Raw genomic sequence first — 19,595 nt, 5'->3', positions numbered from 1 at the left:
ATGTTTTTGGATCTCAAGCCATATTCATAGTTTGGATAGATGCCCAAAGTGATTTTCCCGTCTTGCTGGACTGCTGTGTGCCAGGCATATGGTGTGTCTGGAAAAGGATGGGGAGCAGAATGGGCATGTCCCCTTGTCCCCCTGGAGCCTGAGGTCCAGTGGGAGAGACAGTTACACAGGCAGTGCACAGTGTGGTGATGGGGGAACTATGGGATGCAGCTGAAGCACGTGACAAAGGGTCCTAAGCCAGCCTGGGGGTGCAGAGTCTGAGTCTTCAAGCAAGAGTGGATATGAAGCTACAGGAGACCATGGGAAACGTGACGGGTTCGAGGGGCTGAAAGGTGGGCAGTTGGCTGGAACGAAGTGGGCAGGGCTGTGTGAGGGCTGCAGGCATCAGGGGCCTGCAAGACTGCCCTAAGGAGTTTGACTCTATGCCCAAGGCCCTTGGAAGCCACCAGAGGGCTTTAAACAGCACGACATGACTGGATTTCAGTTCAGGAGTGAACTTGGCCGTGTGGAGCCTGAATAGGAGGGGCCAGAGCATTTTGGGTGGCTGCGTGATTTTCAAGACAGGCCAGAAACAGACTCATAGATGTAGAAAACAAACTATGGCTGCCAACGGGGAAAAGATGGGAAGGGATAAATTAGGAGTTTGGGATTAACATATACACATTACTTTATATAAAATAAGTAAACAGCAAAAGACCTACTGTATAGCACAGGGGACTATATTCAGTATCTTATAATAACCTAGACTGGAAAAGAATCTGAAAAAGAATATATATAAAAGAAAACATATATAATTCTATTATATATATAAAAGAATATATATAATTATATTTTTTATATATATATATATAACTGAATCACTTTGCTGTACACCTGAAACTACCCAACATTGTAAATCGTATATGTCAGTAATAAAAATAAAATAAAATAAAAAAAAATTTAAAAGAGAGAGAGACTTCAGAAAACCTGTTGTTTAACCGCCCCCTTCCCCTGCCTTGTGTTTGGAGGCTGAGGATTCAGCAGGGAGAATTTTGGGCATTTGACTTATCTTCCTGCTGAAGCTCAAGAGTGTTCAAGGTGAAGGTCCTCGCTTGGGGGGCAGCTGGCCTTCGGGGTTTGCGAGCTGGAGGTGTCTGCCTCTGCCCACATCTGCCCAGCCTCACACCACCTTGCTCCTTCGGGTTGCTGCCCCTGCTCTTCGGCTCCTTCTCCCAGCCTTGTCTGAGGCATTACATAAACCCAAGCGCTCTCAGCCGAAAGAACCGCATTGTCAAAGTTGTTCAGAAGTCTGCCGTCGGCAGCAGATGGCCTGCTGACATTCACAGGCTGTGTTTTGAAACTGCATCTGCTTTCCCACATTCCTGCCGTCACATAAAGCATCATTAATAAATGTTTGCTTCAAAACTGGTGCAGTGGGTTGCAGTGTTGGGAGGTATATCTTTCTATTAATTGGTCTGATGTCCCAAAAAAGGCATGAAGTGTGTGGCTAAAAGGGGTTACTGGAACTCACGGTTACTGGGTGTCTTCAAAAGGCGAGCCCTGAGTGCAGCCACCCTGGAAACCTGCTGGCCCCTGGTCTTGTTCCTCCTCTCCACCTAACGTTACCGCCCCGGCTGCGGGAGCATCTTCCTTTGTTATTGTCAAGTGCCTTTTGAATAATCCTAGGCTTCTGCAACCAAACGCTTCATCGGGGGTTTGACCCAGTATTTTTATCATGTGAATCAAGTGGACTTGGCCAGAAAACCTAGGGTTTCTGTTTTATTTTCGCCTACAATCTGGGTCCTCGGGGGTGTCTCCCCAACTTTCCACAGTAATTCATTCCCTTCAGCCCCAATCAGTTTAGTTCAACCGACAGCTGTAGAGCACACAGAACATTCTTGGCCTGTGGCTTGGCCTTGGGGGATACATGGATCAACAAAACGAGTTCACATCTCTTAAGGGGCTCACAGCCCAGGTGGGAAACAGGATGCTAATTCAGTAGCCCTGATGGGTGTCTCAAGCAGACGCGGCTTGGATCTCTGTTCTACTCTTCCTGCTTGAGTAGCCTAGGACAGGTGATTTTTACCTCTCTTGACTTCTGTTTTCCCATCTGTTGAATGGACGCAAGAACATCTAGCTGGCAGGATCACGAAGGGCATCAGTGAGACTGTGCCTGTGAGAGCCGCTGGCCTGGCCCCCCATGGGTTCTTGGGCCCCAGAGGGAGGCAGCGTTTCTTGGGACCCCGGACATGAGCTGCTTGGCATGAGCTGCACAAATTGAAGCCAGGGCAGCATCGTCCCCATGCTGACCCCCTCCCTCTCTCTCCCCTCTCTTTCCAGCCTGTGACCTCATGACCCAGGGGATTTTGGCCTTGGTCACGTCTACTGGCTGTGCGTCTGCCAATGCCCTGCAGTCCCTCACAGATGCGATGCACATCCCACACCTCTTCGTCCAGCGCAACCCAGGGGGGTCTCCGCGTACCGCCTGCCACCTGAACCCCAGCCCAGATGGCGAGGCCTACACACTGGCCTCCAGACCACCTGTGCGCCTCAACGATGTCATGCTCAGGCTGGTGACAGAGCTGCGCTGGCAGAAGTTCGTCATGTTCTACGATAGCGAGTATGGTGAGTTGGGGCCACTGGCTGCTTTGGGGCTCTGGTGGGGGCACAGCCGGGCACTGGGAGACGTGTGAGCTGGACCTTCACCCTTGGCAGCTGAGTGTTTTTGGAGGGGGCTGGGTGTGGACGGCAGTTGGTGGTCTGAGCTGAGTGGGTCTCTGAGTGGTAGGGCCCAGCCTTGAGCTTCGTGAGTGGGGGAAGGGCTCTGAAACCAGATCTGTAGACAGGCACTAAAGTTGCCTAGCAACACCTCCTTATCATGTCAGCTGAAGTTTGAATCATCTTAGAGTTTTCAATAAAATATTAATAAACTGCTGGCAGGGATCCGAAGAGCTGCACCTAGGCAGTGGTGGAGGCTGGCCAGCATGGGTCCTCCCAGAAGCTTCCTCTGCAAAGAGTGCCCCTCTCAATGGATGCCCTCCTGGCCTTCCCACCTCCTTGCCTACCTCTGCCCTGAGCTGCTCTCAGTTTCAGAGCCTCAGGCTGGGGCAAAGGTCAGGGGGAGGGACACCCTGAATGTCATGGAGCCAGGCTGGGGTCGTGTTGGTCTAGGGACACTGGGCATGGCTAGACATGGCTTCTCTGAAGACTTCCCATATGAAAAAATAAAATCATAATTTGCTTGTTAGGAAACCAGAAAAATGGACTTTGAAGGAATTGCTTCAGGTTTTCTTACAGTTGCTCTGTGAAAACATCAATTCTGGTCCCAAAATAAAATAGTTTCCATGTTATGAGATAATTGAGATTCACATGCAATTATGAGAAGTAATGCAGAGATCCTGTGTGCCCCAACACCTTGCCTAACTGTCATTCCATATCCTAAGCAGGATTTGACCTTGTCCATAGGCCGTATTCATATTCACCAGCTTTCATGCACTTGGGTGTGTGAATCCACAGTTTGTCACATGTGGATTCATCACCACCACAGTCAGATGCAGAGCAGGTCCCTCACAAGGATCCCCATGCTACCCTTTTATAGCCACAGCTACCCATATTACATGTCTTTAAAGGGTGTGCAGGACTGGGGACAGTCAGCAGTCACATAGCTGGGGCCAGGATAGCATGGGGTGGACTCTCGAAAGTCCCGTTTTTCTCTCTTGGAGAAAGAATTCCTTTGCCAAGAATACGACTAAGAAGAGAAACCAGCATATGTTTGCATTTGCCTAAACACTCTGCGTCCCTAAGGTGGGAAGGCTGTCCTCAGCTCTCGAGCAAATATGCTGTTTGGAGTCTTCCAGGAGGCACTGAAAGAGCAAACAGTCACTGTGCTCAAATAAAGACGAGGTGGTGATGGGGACAAGGGAGGCTGGAGGCTCTGGGCAACTGAACTGGACTCTGTCCAGGACCTGGCCTCTCTCTCCCACCCCCATCCAACCCCTGGCCCTGGGAAGGAGTTGGAGATTGTCTCACAGCATCTCTCAGGGGCCCAACCTGCCCCTGAGAACCCCAGGGGCTCAACCCCGACTTTGGGGGGGCTCTGAGGCTGGGTCCCTTGGGGAGGTGTAGACACTGCCAGGGCTGGAGGGGTGCTGTGGTCCGGTGTCTGCAGGCCCTTCCCACCTCTCTTCTCCTGGCTCTTTTGCTGCCCTTCTTCTCTGATGTATAGAAACTCTTCAAGCCTTGGCTCCTCCTAAGGCCTTGAGGTGGCTTTGAGGGGAACCTCAGCCATAGGAGGCAGGTATCAGCTTACAGCCTGCCCACCCCATCTGGGCTCCTGTTATTCTTGCAGACTGAATGACGCCTGATGGCACTTGCTTAGACTCACTGTTTTCTTCTTATTACATTGCTTTCTCCCCTTGGCTCTAAGATCCAGTCCCCCAGGAAGGACACCCTGATCTCCACTTGTCTGCAGACTCCTCCCTCTCCCACGAAGCTGGTTCCTTGGTTACATGCTCTCATAGACACGCATCTCCTTCCCTCAGCCTGCTCTCAGCTTGTTCCGACACACTCCAAGGGCTGATCCTTGATGGACACTTACTCCTACTCAGACTGTGAGCTCCAGGAGAGCAGGCCATGGGCTGTTCACTGCTGTGTCCCTGCTGCGTCCCTGCTGCTGAGCATGGTGGCCAACACAGAGTAGGCCCTAAGAAATTGTCACTGTGTGAATGAACCAATTCATTTATGAGGACACAGACTTTTCAAACAAGTTTTTGCACAAGAAAATGGAGATATACAAGGGCACTGCATAGGCTTTACCTCTGAGGTCGGGGAGGTGAGCTAGGAAACAGATGTTTCATTCTGTTGATACTCTCCCCTGCCCCTCTCCTCTCCTCTCCCACCCAGAACCTCCAATCAAACCAAACGTTATGCTTTTCTTTTCTAACATGGAGACCTTGCTACCTTCATGGGGTTGAAGTTAGTTTTCAACAAGACTGGCCTTTATTAGTGATTCTATAAAGACACAGGATGACCAATGGCTTTTCTTTGGTAGACACTGCAGGCAATTTGTCAAGCCTTGAATGCTGTGTTGGAAAGGATTCTGAGGATGCGTGTGGGCTCAGCAGTAGAAAGAGCTGGGATTGCTCTAAGAAGGATCATGGTGCAGGGGAGAAGCTGGCAGCAACCTGCTCTGTTTGCTGAGTCTGATCTTAAGGTGGGGGCAATTAAAGCCTCTCTGAGCTGCCTTACACTTGGCTGCCTCTGTCCAAGGTGCTGATCCATTTGGCTTTAGACTTTCTGGAGGCCAGTGTTCTTTCATAGGGATCTGTGCAGGACCTCCTGTCTTTGCCTGCCCTGGTCATTGGCCCCCTGATTTGAGAACCTTTGAGACCAGGTTTCTACCCCAAAACATTGTCTGTAAACCTTTAACCATTCCCAACTCCTCTTACTTGTTTTGGCCATGCCCCTCATGCACAACCCAACCTCTGGCCCATTTTCAACATGTTAGGTGAATCAAAGTGGTATGGTGTCTGATGCAGCCCCAGGAATGAAGGATTTGGGTGCTCCCTCAGCTTGGTTGGCACTCGTCTGTCCGAGGGCTGTGGATGGGTTTACATTGCTGAAATGCCCAAAACAGATGGTGTCTCCCTGATTCCTTGAGGCCCTTCCTTCACCCTACCACTGCAACACTAGCTGTGATGAGCCTAGTTAAAAAGCAAATTGAGTGTAAAGACTGTTTCATTCCTTCCAAAGTTGAACAGAAGTGGTTTGGGGGATATAGTGACTTTTTTTTTTGATGTTGATCTGCAAGTATCTTTACATGTTTTATTTTATTTAAGCCATTCTATAACTCTCTGAGGTAGGATTATTGCCTCATTTTACAAGTGAAGAGCATGAAGCTCAGATAGATTCTTTTTGACCTTGATGTTCATGCACTTAGCCAAGGCACTGTCCTATTTCTGCAATCTGGGGCTTTCTGGCTCCAGCTTTCTTCTCCTGTCCCCAGCTGGGTAGAGTTGATGCCGAGGAGATGTGTGGAATGGACTTGGCATGCCCTATATTGGTGCAATCAGTCACTTTAGTGAATGTCATATGTAAGTTCTCACCCTTGCAGGGTGAGGACTGATCCTACCTCATTTGCCCCTCAGCCTCCCTTTAAACAGGGGAATGTCCTGCCCTGAGTGGAGCCTGAGGATTGGGAATTTGAGTCAAGAGCCAAGGGCCAGAGAAGCAAAAGCAAGTTCTAAGACAGAACTTGGCAGAGGGGTGGGAGAGGAGGTTGTATGTATGTGGTTTACAAAATGCAAGATGTGCCATTTGGTAAAATTCCATTGAAAATACTTGTATGCTTGTTGTGACAGCGAAGTGAAAAATAAAAGAGAAGCTGACATTTGGGAGAGAAAATCTGTAACATTAAAATACCAAAAGTTTGGATTGAGCAGAAGAGAGAACTTTCTGACTTGCCGCTTCAAATTCTGGGATATTCATGTGTGTGCTGGGGAGGGTGTGCTAGAAACTACAGCCACAATTTCTCCCTGGTGAACACATTTGGATGAGGGGCATGTTTATGACGGGCTCTTAGAAATCACTGACTCATTCATTCAACAAATATTCACTGAGCCCCTACCAGGCACAATTATTTTGCTAGACGCTCATTTTAGATGAAGGAACAGATGGGTGGAGTATCTTGGTTAAAGCTGAACCGTGCTGGGATGGGAAGGCAGGACCCCCAGGGCTCGGGGGTGTGGTGGTCCCTCTTGGCCTCTGAGCCAGCTTATAGGCCTGGGATGAGCTGGCAGCTGGGTTCCCACAGAAGTAAAAGCATGGGGCTCTAAATGTGCGCCCATTTTCTATCCACGCTTGTTTTCAAATTATTTTAAAAAGCTTAAAATTTACACATGCTTACAATGTTTATGTCTAGTTAAAACAATGATAGTAAAGTGAACTCCCGTGAACCCAAACCAGTTTAAAATATGTAAAGGAGCCCTTATGTGTCCTAATCCTATTATGTCCTCCCCTACCGAGGGGTCATAACCACTACCTTGGTGGTGTTATAACCAGTTCTTGCTTTTCTTTATAGTTTATCATATAAGTATGGATCCTAAAATACCTATTGCTTGGCTTGGCCTCTTGGTGAACCTTAAATATGTGGAGTTACACTTCTGTACACCTTGGTGATGGTTTTTTTCATTCAACATTAGGTCTTTGAGATCTGTTCATTTGATGCCGGTGGGTGTACTCAATCATTTTTATTCCTGCGAAGTCATCACCTGATGTATTATCCATTTTGTCACTGTGGGCATTTGAGTTGTTCCCAGGTTTTTGCTATTACAAATGATGCTGATAAGAAGATTCTTGTCTTTCTGTGTTTGTGTGCAAGAAGTTTTTGAGGGTCTCTCTCAAGGAGCAGAATTGCTGGACTATTGGGTCTTTGCATGTTTCACTTTATTAGTTTATTCCAAACTGTTTTCCAAAGCATTACTACCTATCTTGACTGCTATCTGCAGTGTACAAGAGTTCTCGAAACTCCCCAACCTCACCAACACCTGGTATTGTTTTTACTTTTAAGATTTTCACGAGGAATGGTGTCTTACTCTGATTTTAATTTACGTTGCCATGATAAAAAGTGAAGGAGGTTGAGCATCTTTTCATATATTTATACATTATTTTTGTTTGCTCGCTTATGAAACACCTGTTTATAGTTATTAATTTTTTTGCCTATTTCTAAGATTGAGCCTTTTCTTTTGTAAGTTAGGTAGGTTAAATATCTTCTTTGAGTGATTTGTCTTAATTCACAGTAATTCTGTATTGTATTGTTGTCAAATTTATTCATCTTTTAGACACATAGCTCTATTTCCTGTCACATTTAAGAGGCCCTACCCTATCCAGATGACATAAAGACAGTCTTATGCTGAAATCTCACTCTGTCCTGAGAGCAGATGTTGTCCTTCTTCCTGGGTGTCCGCAGCCTAGGTTGTGGCACTGCGTGCACATGGATCCCGATGCTAGACCATCTTTGTCTGCACCCAGTTGCCTGACATTCCTCCCTGATACTGCTCCACTCTGCTGTGGCCACTGGGCTGATCTTACTCTTGGTGGTGATTGCACAGGTTGTGGCATGGTGGTTAGGGAGGGCTTCCTGGAGGAGGTGGCATGTAAGCAAGAGTCTAAAGGTCTAGTAGGAGATAGATCAGCGAAGGGCACTGTGGGGAGGAGGGTAGGAAGAGTGTCCCAGGCAGAAGGCAAAACATGCTGGAAGGCCTGGGGGCAATGCAGAGGAGAAAGAGCATATGGTTGGATTGTGGGCAGTGGCCATGGGTGTGGCTGGAGCTATGGGCCAGGCAGGCCTTAGAGGCCTCACTGATGATCTCAGAACCCCCAGAAGTCTTTGGGAGCCATACCTTGCTGCCTCAGGTGGTGCCTTTAGGTCCTGTTCTTTACGCCCAGGCAAGAGACCTGAGGACACATTTGGGGTCTTCATCTCCAGAGGGCCCTTTTGCCTGTGTCCAGAGTCATTGACCACCTACAAAAGGAAAGAAACTGATGCACAAAGAAGAACTGTGATCTGAGGACAAACCCCAGACCCAGAGTCCAAGGCAGAGTCAGGACTTGAACTTCCCAGATGAGCCAGGTAGTCCAGATGTCAGTGAGAAACAGCTCACGTTTCTCCAGCCCTCACTCCGAGCTGGGCACTGTGTAAGCGCCTTAACTGCACCAGCTCACTTCATCATTAATACGGCAACCCTTCGAGATGAGTTCATGCTATCCTTGTTTTACAGACAAGAAAATTATGGCTCAGAGAATTAAAGGGACTTGTTCCAGGCCATATGGCTGGTGAGTAGGGGGTTGGCCAGGTCTGATTCCCAAAGCCCAGGTGTCACAGCTCTGCTCACAGCCTCACGGTCTTCATGGCAAAGCTGTGGGGAGCGAACACTGCAGGTAGACTCTTTTCTTGATGCATAAGGACTTACTGTAGCATTGTTGGTAACAGCAGACATTGCCAACAACTTAAATGTTCCTCCCTTAGCAGATTGGTTACACATATTATGATACATACATTTAATGGAAAATTGTGGTTCTTCATGTACTAAGAGGCCGTAGTTCCAACACACGGTACTGTTAGCTCACGAAAGCAAAGTGAGAACAGTGACGTGAGTATTGCTCTGTGTAAAAGCCAGCTCACGTGTGTGTATTTGAGTACACACACACAGACCTAAGGAAGCGCTGTGCTAGGGAGGGATGCACAATGACTTGGGACAAGGATGGAGATATATTTTTCACTGCAGATTTCTAAATACCTCTTAAGTTTTGTGTCAAGAGCAAAGAAAGAAGTAAGTAAATAAAAAAGGAAATGTGAGTTTTCATCCTTCCCTCCTACTTACCACCCATGCTGACTTCTCTGAGCTTCTGCTTCCTCATCTAAGGAACAGGGATGGTCTTTTCTGAGCTGCAGGGTAAAACCCTGCAGAGTTCCTGGCACATGGCAAGTAGTCTCTATGATAATAACAAATCACACTTGGGAACCGGCAGTGGCAGCAGTCAGCATTCATCCCTCCCAGGGCTGGGTGTGGGCACAGGGCTCGGCAGAGTCTTAGCACAAGAGCTTTGGCTGTTTGCCCCTCCACTCTGGCTCAGGAGTACCCTGGAGTAGAGTGGTTAGGGGCATGGACTCGGGAGCAGGCTGCCTGGGTTGACTCTGCCTCTATAGCTGTGTGACACTGGGCAAGTCACTTAACTTCTCTGTGCAACTGTTTCCTCATTTGTAAAATGGGGATAAAATAATCATCCCTGCCAGGTGTACCTGATATGTGGATTAAATGCGTTAATACGTGCCCAGGGCTTAGCACAGTGCCTGGCATGTGCTAAGGGCAGTAGGACTTCCTTGCTCAGGAACCGTGTCCAGTAGTGTCCGCTTTGTCCATTCTCCCTTAGCCTCTGCACTGGTGCGTCTCTGCTGTGGCTTGTTCTGTGGCCCTGATCTTATCTTGGTTGTGTTCTTGGTGCTTGCAGAAACAGAGAGATCTCAGGGTCAGCTCTCTCATCTGCAGGGGACACTCCAGGCCTCCCTGGTGACAGGGCTGGGTCCTCCTGATGTGAAACTTTCCAGAAAAAAAGAGAATTATTAGGACAAATGCTATTTTAACTAATGCTTCAAGCCAACAATGTCTCCTTTCTGGCCCCCGGCATGGGAAACCAGACTGAGCTGTGATGGTGAGCATTCTCATTAATAACACACATCGTATCATTATGGCATTAGTTTAAACTGAAGTAATAAATACCTTTTCCAGATGAAATGAGTAAGTGAGTTTAATTGCTAGGAAACCTACCAAGAAGTTTGATAATAACTTTACTGGAATAAGTGTTTTGGGTTTTGTTCTTCGATCTAATTACAAAGCAGCTGTACTTCAGGGCACGTTAATTGTAGCATTCGCTAGAAGATTAAAGTTCATCAGCTCTGAAGTTCCCTCAGCCTTCCGTCAGATTCCACGATGTGTCTGGGGATGCGAGGCGATGCCTGATGCAGGCGTGGATGAAGGACAGGGAGACGAAGCTGCCTGGCTTCCACACACAGCCCGCTGTGCGGCTGGGGTCCTTGGGAGTTGCCGCAGCAAGAACTTGGCCAGACCTTCCATACTTCCCTCGTCTCATGCTGTGCATCAGTGCCCCCTTGGAGGACAAAGGTGGCCCTCTTGACATCCCCCTCCTCCCGACCCCGCTTCTCCAGACTTCCTCACCTCGAGTGCACAGGAGGGAACAGGTTTTATTGTTCAGCACCAGAATTCCAGGTAGGGCACCCACAAGATGTGGCCGCAAGCATCTGGGAGGACTGTTGGCCCAAATGGGATCCCTCCCCACTCTGCTAGTGAAATGCAATATTACGTCTTTTTCATTTTCTCAGTTGAACCATCTCCTACCCTCCTGTCAGGGAGAGCGTGGCTCTTTGCTCATAGGATCCTGCCATGTTGGGAGAGCTCCTTCATTTTTTGAAATGAACTATATTGAGGCATAATTGGCATGCAACAAAATGCACTCATTAGATGTGTACTATTTGATGGGTTTTGACAAACATATGCATAAGTATAACCACCAGCCCAGTCGAGGTGTAGAATGTTGCCTTTGCTGTGAAGAGAGAAAATCATAGCTCACTTGTCCCTGGTCGAGTCACTTTAGCACTGGCTAAAGCACTCAGGAAAGCCTGAGAGCAATGCTTTGTGCCAGGAACCCACCTGCAGCACCCTCTACTTTGAGGAGTGTGTTCTCGAGGACCTGAAGGGTCAGTGTGTCCAGAAGACTGGGAGCAGGGTGAGGAGGAGTGGAAGGCAGGGGAGGGAGGATCTAGGGAAGCCCCTTGGCAGTTGTGGCTGGCGCCCAGGCTGAAGCCATCTCCAGCTGAGATGAGAGCCCTGACCGTCTGCTCACTGGCTGGAGATGGCTCCCATTCCTGTGCCAGGCGATGCCTGGCACCTCCTTGAAAGGCAGCATTCAGGTAGTTGTGAGCACAGACTCCAGAATCAGAAGAGAATTACATTTAAGTCCCTACTCCATTGCCTACTGCATCCTAGGTGAGACTTGGTTTTCCTGATCTGTAAGATGGGTATCACAATGCTCCTTCCTAGGCCACTAGCAGATCTTGGTGAAGTACGTGCTCAGCACTATAGCAGGTTGGGAGCCTTATGCTTTACAAGTTTTCCTTGGATTCTTGTGAAGGGATCTCAGCAGATGCAATGTAGCTCTGAAGAAGCCTTTTTGGAAGCCTGAAAAGTGGGTTCCTTTCCTTGTTGCTCAGTAGCTGGAGCCTGGGGGAGGGAAGCCCATGAATCTTGTTTAAGTTATGTTTAAAAAGCACCTCTGAAACAGTTTTAGGAACACACTTCTCCTTGAGAGTCACAGGAAACAAAAAGGTTTGGGGAGCACCCTAAGATATTTCCCTGTGAAGCATTGTGCGGGACCTCAGGTATAAATTTGAAAGTCTGTTGTAGCCACTGGAACTTTCCACTCTGCACTGGGGTAACAGCTGTGGTCCTTGCAGCTGGTGTCCACGCCTTGCCCATGTCACCCCCTCCCTTCCCCTATCCCATCTGTACCCCCTCCAACTCTTTGCTGCTCTGTGAACATGCCAGTTGCCATCTGGCCTTGGAACCTTTGCGCTGGCTGTTCCCTCTACTGGGACACTCTTCCTGCAGACATCTGTAGGCTGCTTCCTCACCTTCAGGGCTTTGCTTCAGTTCCCTCTGCCCCAAGAGCTTTCCTTCGCTCACCAACGCACCAAAAAAATGGAACTCCTCTTCCTCTTGACACCCTCGTCCCCCTTCCCTACCTTGTTTTCTTTTTATTGCATTTACTGCCTCTTACTTATTTTTTGCTGTTTGTCTTCCCTCAGTGAGTGTGAGTTTCACATAAGCAGAGGTTTTGTGTCTTTTGTTAAGTGATGCTGCATGCCCGGCGTTGCTAACAGCACCTGGAACATAGCAGGTGCGCAATAACTATTTGATGTATGAGTCAATGCATCTCTATTTGGGGGCATGTCATATCCTATTTGTCATTTCAGGAAGCATTTGTTTTTTTATATGAGATTCTTTTTTTTTTCATTTCAAGCAGGCTGACTTAATTTTATTTTTTTTAAATTTTTATTGCAGTGTAGTTGATTTACAATGTTAGTTATGAGACTCCTAATTGCAACAGTAATCTGTGATTTCTATGATGTCCAAAGATCAGGCAAAGCCCCGCCCTCCTCTGCTCCCACCAGCAAACCAGTGTGTTCCACCTGCTGAGTTTCTGTCTCCACGTTCCTCCTGAGCAAGTGTAGAGGGAGCACTTGTGTATCCAGGGGCAGGGCATGATGAGAGTTCAGATGGGCCCAGCCCTTGAGAAAGTTCGCCCCGTAGTTTTCCAGAAGGAATAAACACAAATTAAATGTTTATATCACAGTGTGAGGGCAGTAGGGGCTGCTGAGGTTTTTGTGGGTGAGCATGTTGGAGAACTTGGATTCTGTTCCTGCTTCAGCCTTTTTCTAGATTATCTCTGGGCCCTTTGACGTGTCTTTCTCATCCTTGGTTTTTCTCATTTTGGTAGTTGGGATAATAAAACCGCCTACCTCAGAGGGCCTTTGGAAGGTTGAAACGAAACGATGGATCTGAGAGCGACTGAGTTCCCTGTGGTCCCAGAGAACTTCTCATTTTTCTGACTCCTCTTCAGGACCCAGGACAGCGCTGCAAGTGCTCTCCCGTGATCTTGGAGCCCTGAAGTCTAAACCTCCTTCCCTCCCCAGCTCTGCCTTGGGAAGCAGTAGGTTTTTAATTATCTGGGAGCAAGTAATGCTTCGTTGGGCAGCAGAGGGAGGAGGGACATTTCAGGAAAGAGAAACCTGTGTGTAAGACATCAGAGTGTGAAATAGCGTGACATGTTCCAGAGAAGGAAGGTCTGGAGGGCCAGCAGCTTATGCTGAGAGCTGGAAGCGGTGGGAGTGTCAGTGGGAAGGGTGGGTGGGGGCTGCATCCCAAGTCTCAGGCGGCCAGGCCGTGGGCATCCGCGTGGTTGATTCATCCAGTACACGGCAGGCTTCCCCGCTTCTGACGCAAGGTGTGTGCTGTGCCAACAAGGCTTGCCTTCCCATGGGAATTCTCCTGTCTAGTGAGAAGCTTAGGAACGGAAGCCTGCTCCCCTTGGTTGCATCACCCTGCGACGTGACAAGGATGAAATTGCTTGTACGTTGTGTGGCCAGTTCTCCATTGTAAGAAGCCTGGTGGTTTTGATTTGGAGGGCAGCTGCCCACCCCATGATTCCTGCTGGAATCACTTGGAACCAGAAGATGGGGGTCACACTGACATAGCCATTTTCCCTATAAGTGGCATTAGGTCTCCTCTCCAGGCTCTGTTTATCCAACCTGTTGCCCAAAGCTACCCTCCAAGCCACCTGTCGTGGCACCTGTGAGGGCCTGCCTGCTCCCCCACCCCCACCCCCTGGTCCGGGCAGGAGCCTCCACGTGGGCCTGGAAAGCTGTCTTTTGCTTTTTGGTTTAATTGGTTTGGGATGCCTTCTCTGCCTGTTTGCTCATTTGTTTATTTCCTGCACACATCCAGAGCGGGTTCCCAGAGGCTTCTAATGAGGCCATGACAGTCAGAAAATGCTGCGCTGGCTGGGAGGGTGGTGAGGACCACCGTGGTCATACTGTCGTGGCAGGCAGGAAGAGGGGAAGGAAGCCATGGCCCACAGGGTGTCTGCAGCCTCCAGAAGGAAGAAGCAGGGAGGCTTGCTTCTCAGAGGGACCAGGCTTCTCCAGCACTTCAAAGAATCCTCCCAGAGGGACCTGACCTATGCAGGGAGACAGAGGACAGAGCGGATAGTAATTCCAGCTCAACTTTAAAGCAAATGCAGAGGTGGGTTTTGTTGGTCACTCACATTTTGCTGACAGTGGGGTGTGGTCCCAGGCTGGAGCTCGCCATTCCTGGAGGGCAGGAAGGGGTAGGACTGCTCCCATGTGAGCTTCCTTCAGGCTGGTCTTGAAGGATGGCATGGAATCCGTGAATTTCTGTTCCAGCATTCTTTGTTGTCCACTGAGCGAGGCCTCCTGTATCCAATCAGCCCACTTCCATTGGACAGACACTTGCTGAGTTCCAGGTGCTGTGCTGGGGAATTGGAGGTGAGCGAGGCAGGCGTGACCTTTGTCCCCTTGGCCCCAGTGGTAACTGCTTTATGTGGGGATAAAGGTCATGATGGAGGTCGTGCTGTGAGGACCACCTGAGCTGCGGCAGGGAGCTCGCCTGCCAGGCAGAGCCTGGGGAGCCCTGATGGAGTGAGGAGGGCTGAGCAGAGGGGGAGGGCAGGGTGGACAGCTGTGGGGGCCCAGGGGTGAGAGAATTCAGGGATGTTCCGGGAGTTGGAGGAAATTCGGCCTGGGTGGAGTCTAGTGTCTGGGATCAGAGGCCAGGCCGTGGAGCGCCGCCCAGGTGGCAGAGGGGCTGCGTATTCTAAGGACAGTGAGGAAACCCGGACGGGTAGATCACTCTGCTTTCTTTCCTTGGTTGATTTTTCTTTGAAACTGTTTTTCATTATATAAGTAATACACGAAATGGATATGTTTTGTTGAAAAAAGGGAAACAGCATAGGCATTTAAGGTGAGAACTAGAGGTGCACTTTATGTCCTCCCACCTTCCTCTCTAGAGGTAAGTAGAGGCCTTGCCTGGACTCATCTCACGTCCAGCCCGTGTGTGCAGATGTTCAGATGCACACACATGGAGCTTTGCAAAAGCAGAAGCAGGATTGCACCTTATCTGTTGCTCTGAGTTGTGCTTTTTACTTGAGGTGCTTCAGAGCCCTCACACCACGTCGGCCCCTTTGGTCCTACGCTGCCCTCCTTACCTGCTGCACTGCATTCTGCAGGGTGGGGGCGGTTTCCTCATCCATCTCCTCACTGGGCTGGTTTCTGGTGATTTTGCTCTTACAAGTAGTGCTATAAAGCACACCCTTGGAGGCACAGCTGTGCGCACATGCCTAAGTATTCCTGTGGGCTGGACTGCGAGAAAGTAGAGTTGCTAAGTTGCAGGGGACCCTGTGTCTTCCAGTTAGGAAGCTAGAAAGATAGCGGTGAGGTGCCAGGTACCAAAATAAGGCAGGCAGGAAGGGCAGGTTTGGGAGGAGGGCAGACCCTGGTTTCATCCCTTTTTTTTTTTTTCCACGGTTTGAAGGAAGATCGTTTCTTGGATGCCAGGTTGCTTAGGCAGTAAGTCAGGGACAAAATCCGAAATAAGAGAAGCAGATGAGATGGAGTAGGGGCCCTCTCAGGTCAGCAGCAGCTCTTGTGAGAAGCAGTTTGAGAACTGTGTCAGCTGCAGCTCGGTGGGCAGTGGGCGCGGGGGGTCCCTGGTGGGTGTCCTGCTCTGCAGGGCTTATGCCTCTCTGGTGCGATGGGGCCAAGATGACACGCGTTCAGGGAGGAGGGACCCTACCCTTGCGAGGGGCGGCTGACGGGCCTGGGGCTGGGGAAGGGCTGGTGTGAGCTGACGGCTCCGGCCTGCTCTAAGTGGCACCAGGACTGGGCCTGGACTAAGGGGGAGGTGGTGCAGGAAATCAGGAATTTTCCCGCTGTTGGAGCTGGTCTGAGCTAGAAGGGACTGCTCCCATCCCATCCCCCAGGGACCCCCCCTGGGCCACTGGGGCAGGAAGGGTCCTTGTCTCTTGTCCACCTGGGATGTGGTGGGGGGGAAGCATCTTTGGGTATCAAGTCATTCTTAACCGAAGGTCCCCACGGAAGATCTCTGCATCGTCGTCTCCCTGGGCCTGGAGGCTTACTAAAGGCCGTTTGGTTGAACTTTGCTTTTGGATCATAAACAGAGTGACATGCCCTGCGTTGCTTCTCGAAAAGGAAGAGGATAGAACACTTCTTGTGCAGTTACCCTGCACCAGGCGCCTTCACCGTCCGTTTCCCAGTCTGCACAGCCACTCAGCAGGTGAGCACCGCACACCGGCTAGACTAGGAAGCTGAGGCTGGGAGGGGTTTCCGCTGCAGGTGGCAGTTTCAGTCTCAAACCTTCTCACTCCTGAATGTCTCCCCTCTGCCCTGAGCACGTGATGAGTGTGTTCTGGGCACAGTGCCCCTGGCATGAGGAGGGAGATGGGGGTGGGGCAGTGGCACCCCGAGGGCCCCTGGGTCAGGAGATGCTGTGGTGTCAGGAGGGCCAGGGCTGAGAGGACTTTCCTGCCTGCTCTGTCCTCTCTTCACGCCCTCCCTGCCTACCCCCTCATCCTCCAGGCCCTCCTGACACACCCCCTCGGGCCCCTCACAGGCACGGTTCACAGAGGGACATTGCACAGCCCAGCCGCAGGGCCGGAGCTCTGGAGGCTGTCCCTTTGTTCAGTGGCCTGTATGGACTTTCTTGCTAGAGACCTTCATGGCTCTGTGGCATATGAAGGGATGTCACCTGTTGGTCCTTGGGACATGTACTGAAGTCTGCTTGGGCACTGGGAACTTCCCGCTTTGCGCCTTTGCCTTTTTATTGTGGTAAAATCTATACAGCATAAAGTTGACCATTTTAGCCACTTTTCAGTGTACAGTTCAATACCATTTGGCACAGTGCCACCACGGTGCAACCATCACCGCCCTTTGTATTCAGAATTCTTTTCCTCTTGCCAAGCTGAAACTCTGTACCCATTAGACACTAACTCCTTCCCTCCCACCCCCGGCCCCTCGCCACCACCCTTCTCCCGTCTGTCTCTGTGAATCTGACTGCTCTGGGCACCTCACGTAGGGCTTCTTCCTTTTGTCACTGACTCATTTTACAGCACAATGTCTAAGTATCATTCATGTCAAAGTGTGTGTCAAAATTTCCTCCCTTTTAAAAAAATTGAGGTATAGTTGATTTACAATGTTGTGTTAGTTTTAGGTGTACAGCAATCCGTTTTATGCACACACACACATATATATATATATTCTCTTTCAGATTCTTTTCCATTAAAGGTTATTATAAGATATTAAATATAGTTTCTTATGCTATACAGTAGGTCCTTGTTGTTTATCTATTTTGCATATATTAGTATCTGTTAATCCTAAACTCCTAATTTATTCCTCCCCCCTTTCCTCTCTTGTAACTGTAAGTTTGTTTTCTATGTCTGTGGGTCTGTTTCGTTTTGCAAATAAATTTGTATCATCTTTCTAGCTTCCACATATAAATGCTATCATATGATATTTGTCATTGTCTGATTTACTTCACTTGGTATGATGATCTCTAGGTCCATCCATGTTGCTGCAAATGGCATTATTTCATTCTTTTTTATGGCTGAGTAATATTGTGTATATATATATATATATATATATATATATATATATATATATATATATATATACCACGTGTTTATCCAGTCATCTGTTGATGGACACTTAGGTTGCTTCCAAATCTTGACTGTTGTAAATAGAGCTGCTATGAACATTGGGGTGCATGTAGCTTTTCGAATTAGAGTTTTCATCTTTTCTGAAAATTTCTTTCCTTTTTAAGGCTGGATAATGTTCCATTGTATGTGTATACCACATTTTTTTAATCCATTCATCTACTGATGGTTGTTTTCTACCATTTAACTTGTTTCCACCTTTTGTCTACCTTGCTTTCTGAGGGTATTAGGAGAAAAGTATAGTCTCTTGGGAGCTCCTGTGCATGTGTATGTATGTATGCGTGTGTGTGTGTGTGATGCATTTGTATGTTATACCTTTTGGAAGACTTCCATTCATTCTTTACTCTGCCACCAAAGTCACCTTCCTTAAACTCATCGCCTTGCATAGAGCCCGACAATGGAGGCCCTTCTCAAGGATGGAGGTCAGATCCCTTCAGGAAGTCCCTGGACCGCAATGTCTGTCCCTTGCCCCACTGCTTCTCCAGCCTCTTCTCTCATCACTCCCCCATTTCTCCTTATGTCCTGGCGACACAGGGTAGATCAGTGCACTCAGGGAAACACAGCCCACTCCAAGTCCTCCAGGGGAGGGAATTTATCATGAAACTACTGACAGGTGTCCCCAAAGGTGAGACAGGTGAAGGTGAAGTGGAAGCAACCCAGACGAGCAATTTTAGGGAGGTGTCGGGACACCCAGGGCTGGAGGGACAGATGGGAGAGATGGTCCTGGAGCTAGGACCATGCAGTGGGAGCATGGACCTCCCAGAGGGGTCACCCCGAAGGAGCTGGGAGCCTGGAGGGGGCACTGAGCTGACGCTTATTGTGTGACCTGGGTCAGATGTAACAGAAATGAACAGACCAGAGAGCTGGAGGCTCACACACCCACGTGAGCACTCACACACGCAGGCATGCGCACACACACGTCTCAGGTGCCTATGGTAATTAAAGTCAGAGGCGCAGATGAATGTAGTCTGCGGCCAGCTATGAATCTTGCTAACAGTCACCAAGAAAGATCAATAAATTTTCCTCCTTCCAAGCCAGCGGGAGATCTCACTGGAGGGCCTAGGGCAGCTCAAGGTGAAATCTTCTTGAAGACTTTCAGTCAGCCAGCCTCTGCGGGGAGGGGGTCACAGGGAGTGTCAGGTGCACCCCAGACCTGCAGGATGGGATGGCATGTCAGGGGAACCTTGGTACCCAGAGACGGAGACTGGGGGGAAAGCTTTCCTCCCCAGGGGTCCACCTTGGACCTCCCTTGTGTCCTGGTGATTGTCTCTGCAGTCAGAGGCCCTGGCCCCAAAGCCAGGCCGTGGCCATGGGTGCTGCCCCAGCCTCTCCCTACACAGCAGAGGGCACGGGCATCAGCAGAGTGAGGCTTCTGGGGTCCCTACGTCTGCTGTGGGGATGAGGGCAGCGAGGGGAGGAGGCATGTGTGGTGACCTGGAGCCAGCGTGCACCGGCTTATGAGAGCCACTGGGCCACTTCTTCCCAGCTCCACGTTCAGTGACCGCACTTTGGTGGCTAGAAATGGGCCACGTGGGAGTATTTACACCACTGAAATCAGCAAGTGCTACACACCAGGGCTCTTCATTCTGGAAAGCCTATTTAACACCACACCGCACATCTCACTCTCAGGGAATTTATTTATTACCTGCCTGGGGGTGGGAGACAAGACGGCAACACAGGATAATGAAGGGCACAGTTTATGCTGAAGGGAAGAGGGGTAGCGTGCG

General features: G+C 49.4%; 1 protein-coding gene across 5 annotated transcripts in view; it reads left to right on the top strand.

Annotated features, from left to right (window-relative positions):
• The window catches only part of GRID1 (glutamate ionotropic receptor delta type subunit 1), a 627,303-nt gene that overhangs the window by 130,121 nt on the left and 477,587 nt on the right, over positions 1-19,595 (top strand). For all 5 annotated transcript variants that reach the window (XM_074374325.1, XM_074374324.1, XM_074374326.1 and 2 more), the window contains one exon: positions 2,329-2,613. In XM_074374325.1, the coding sequence (XP_074230426.1) occupies positions 2,329-2,613 (285 nt within the window). The remainder of the gene's footprint in view (positions 1-2,328; positions 2,614-19,595) is intronic.

The sequence above is a fragment of the Camelus bactrianus genome, chromosome 11 (genome assembly GCF_048773025.1).
Source record: "Camelus bactrianus isolate YW-2024 breed Bactrian camel chromosome 11, ASM4877302v1, whole genome shotgun sequence".
NCBI lineage: Eukaryota > Metazoa > Chordata > Mammalia > Artiodactyla > Camelidae > Camelus > Camelus bactrianus.
The sequence above is the reverse complement of the archived record's forward strand: the minus strand, read 5'-3'. Positions and strand labels throughout refer to the sequence as shown.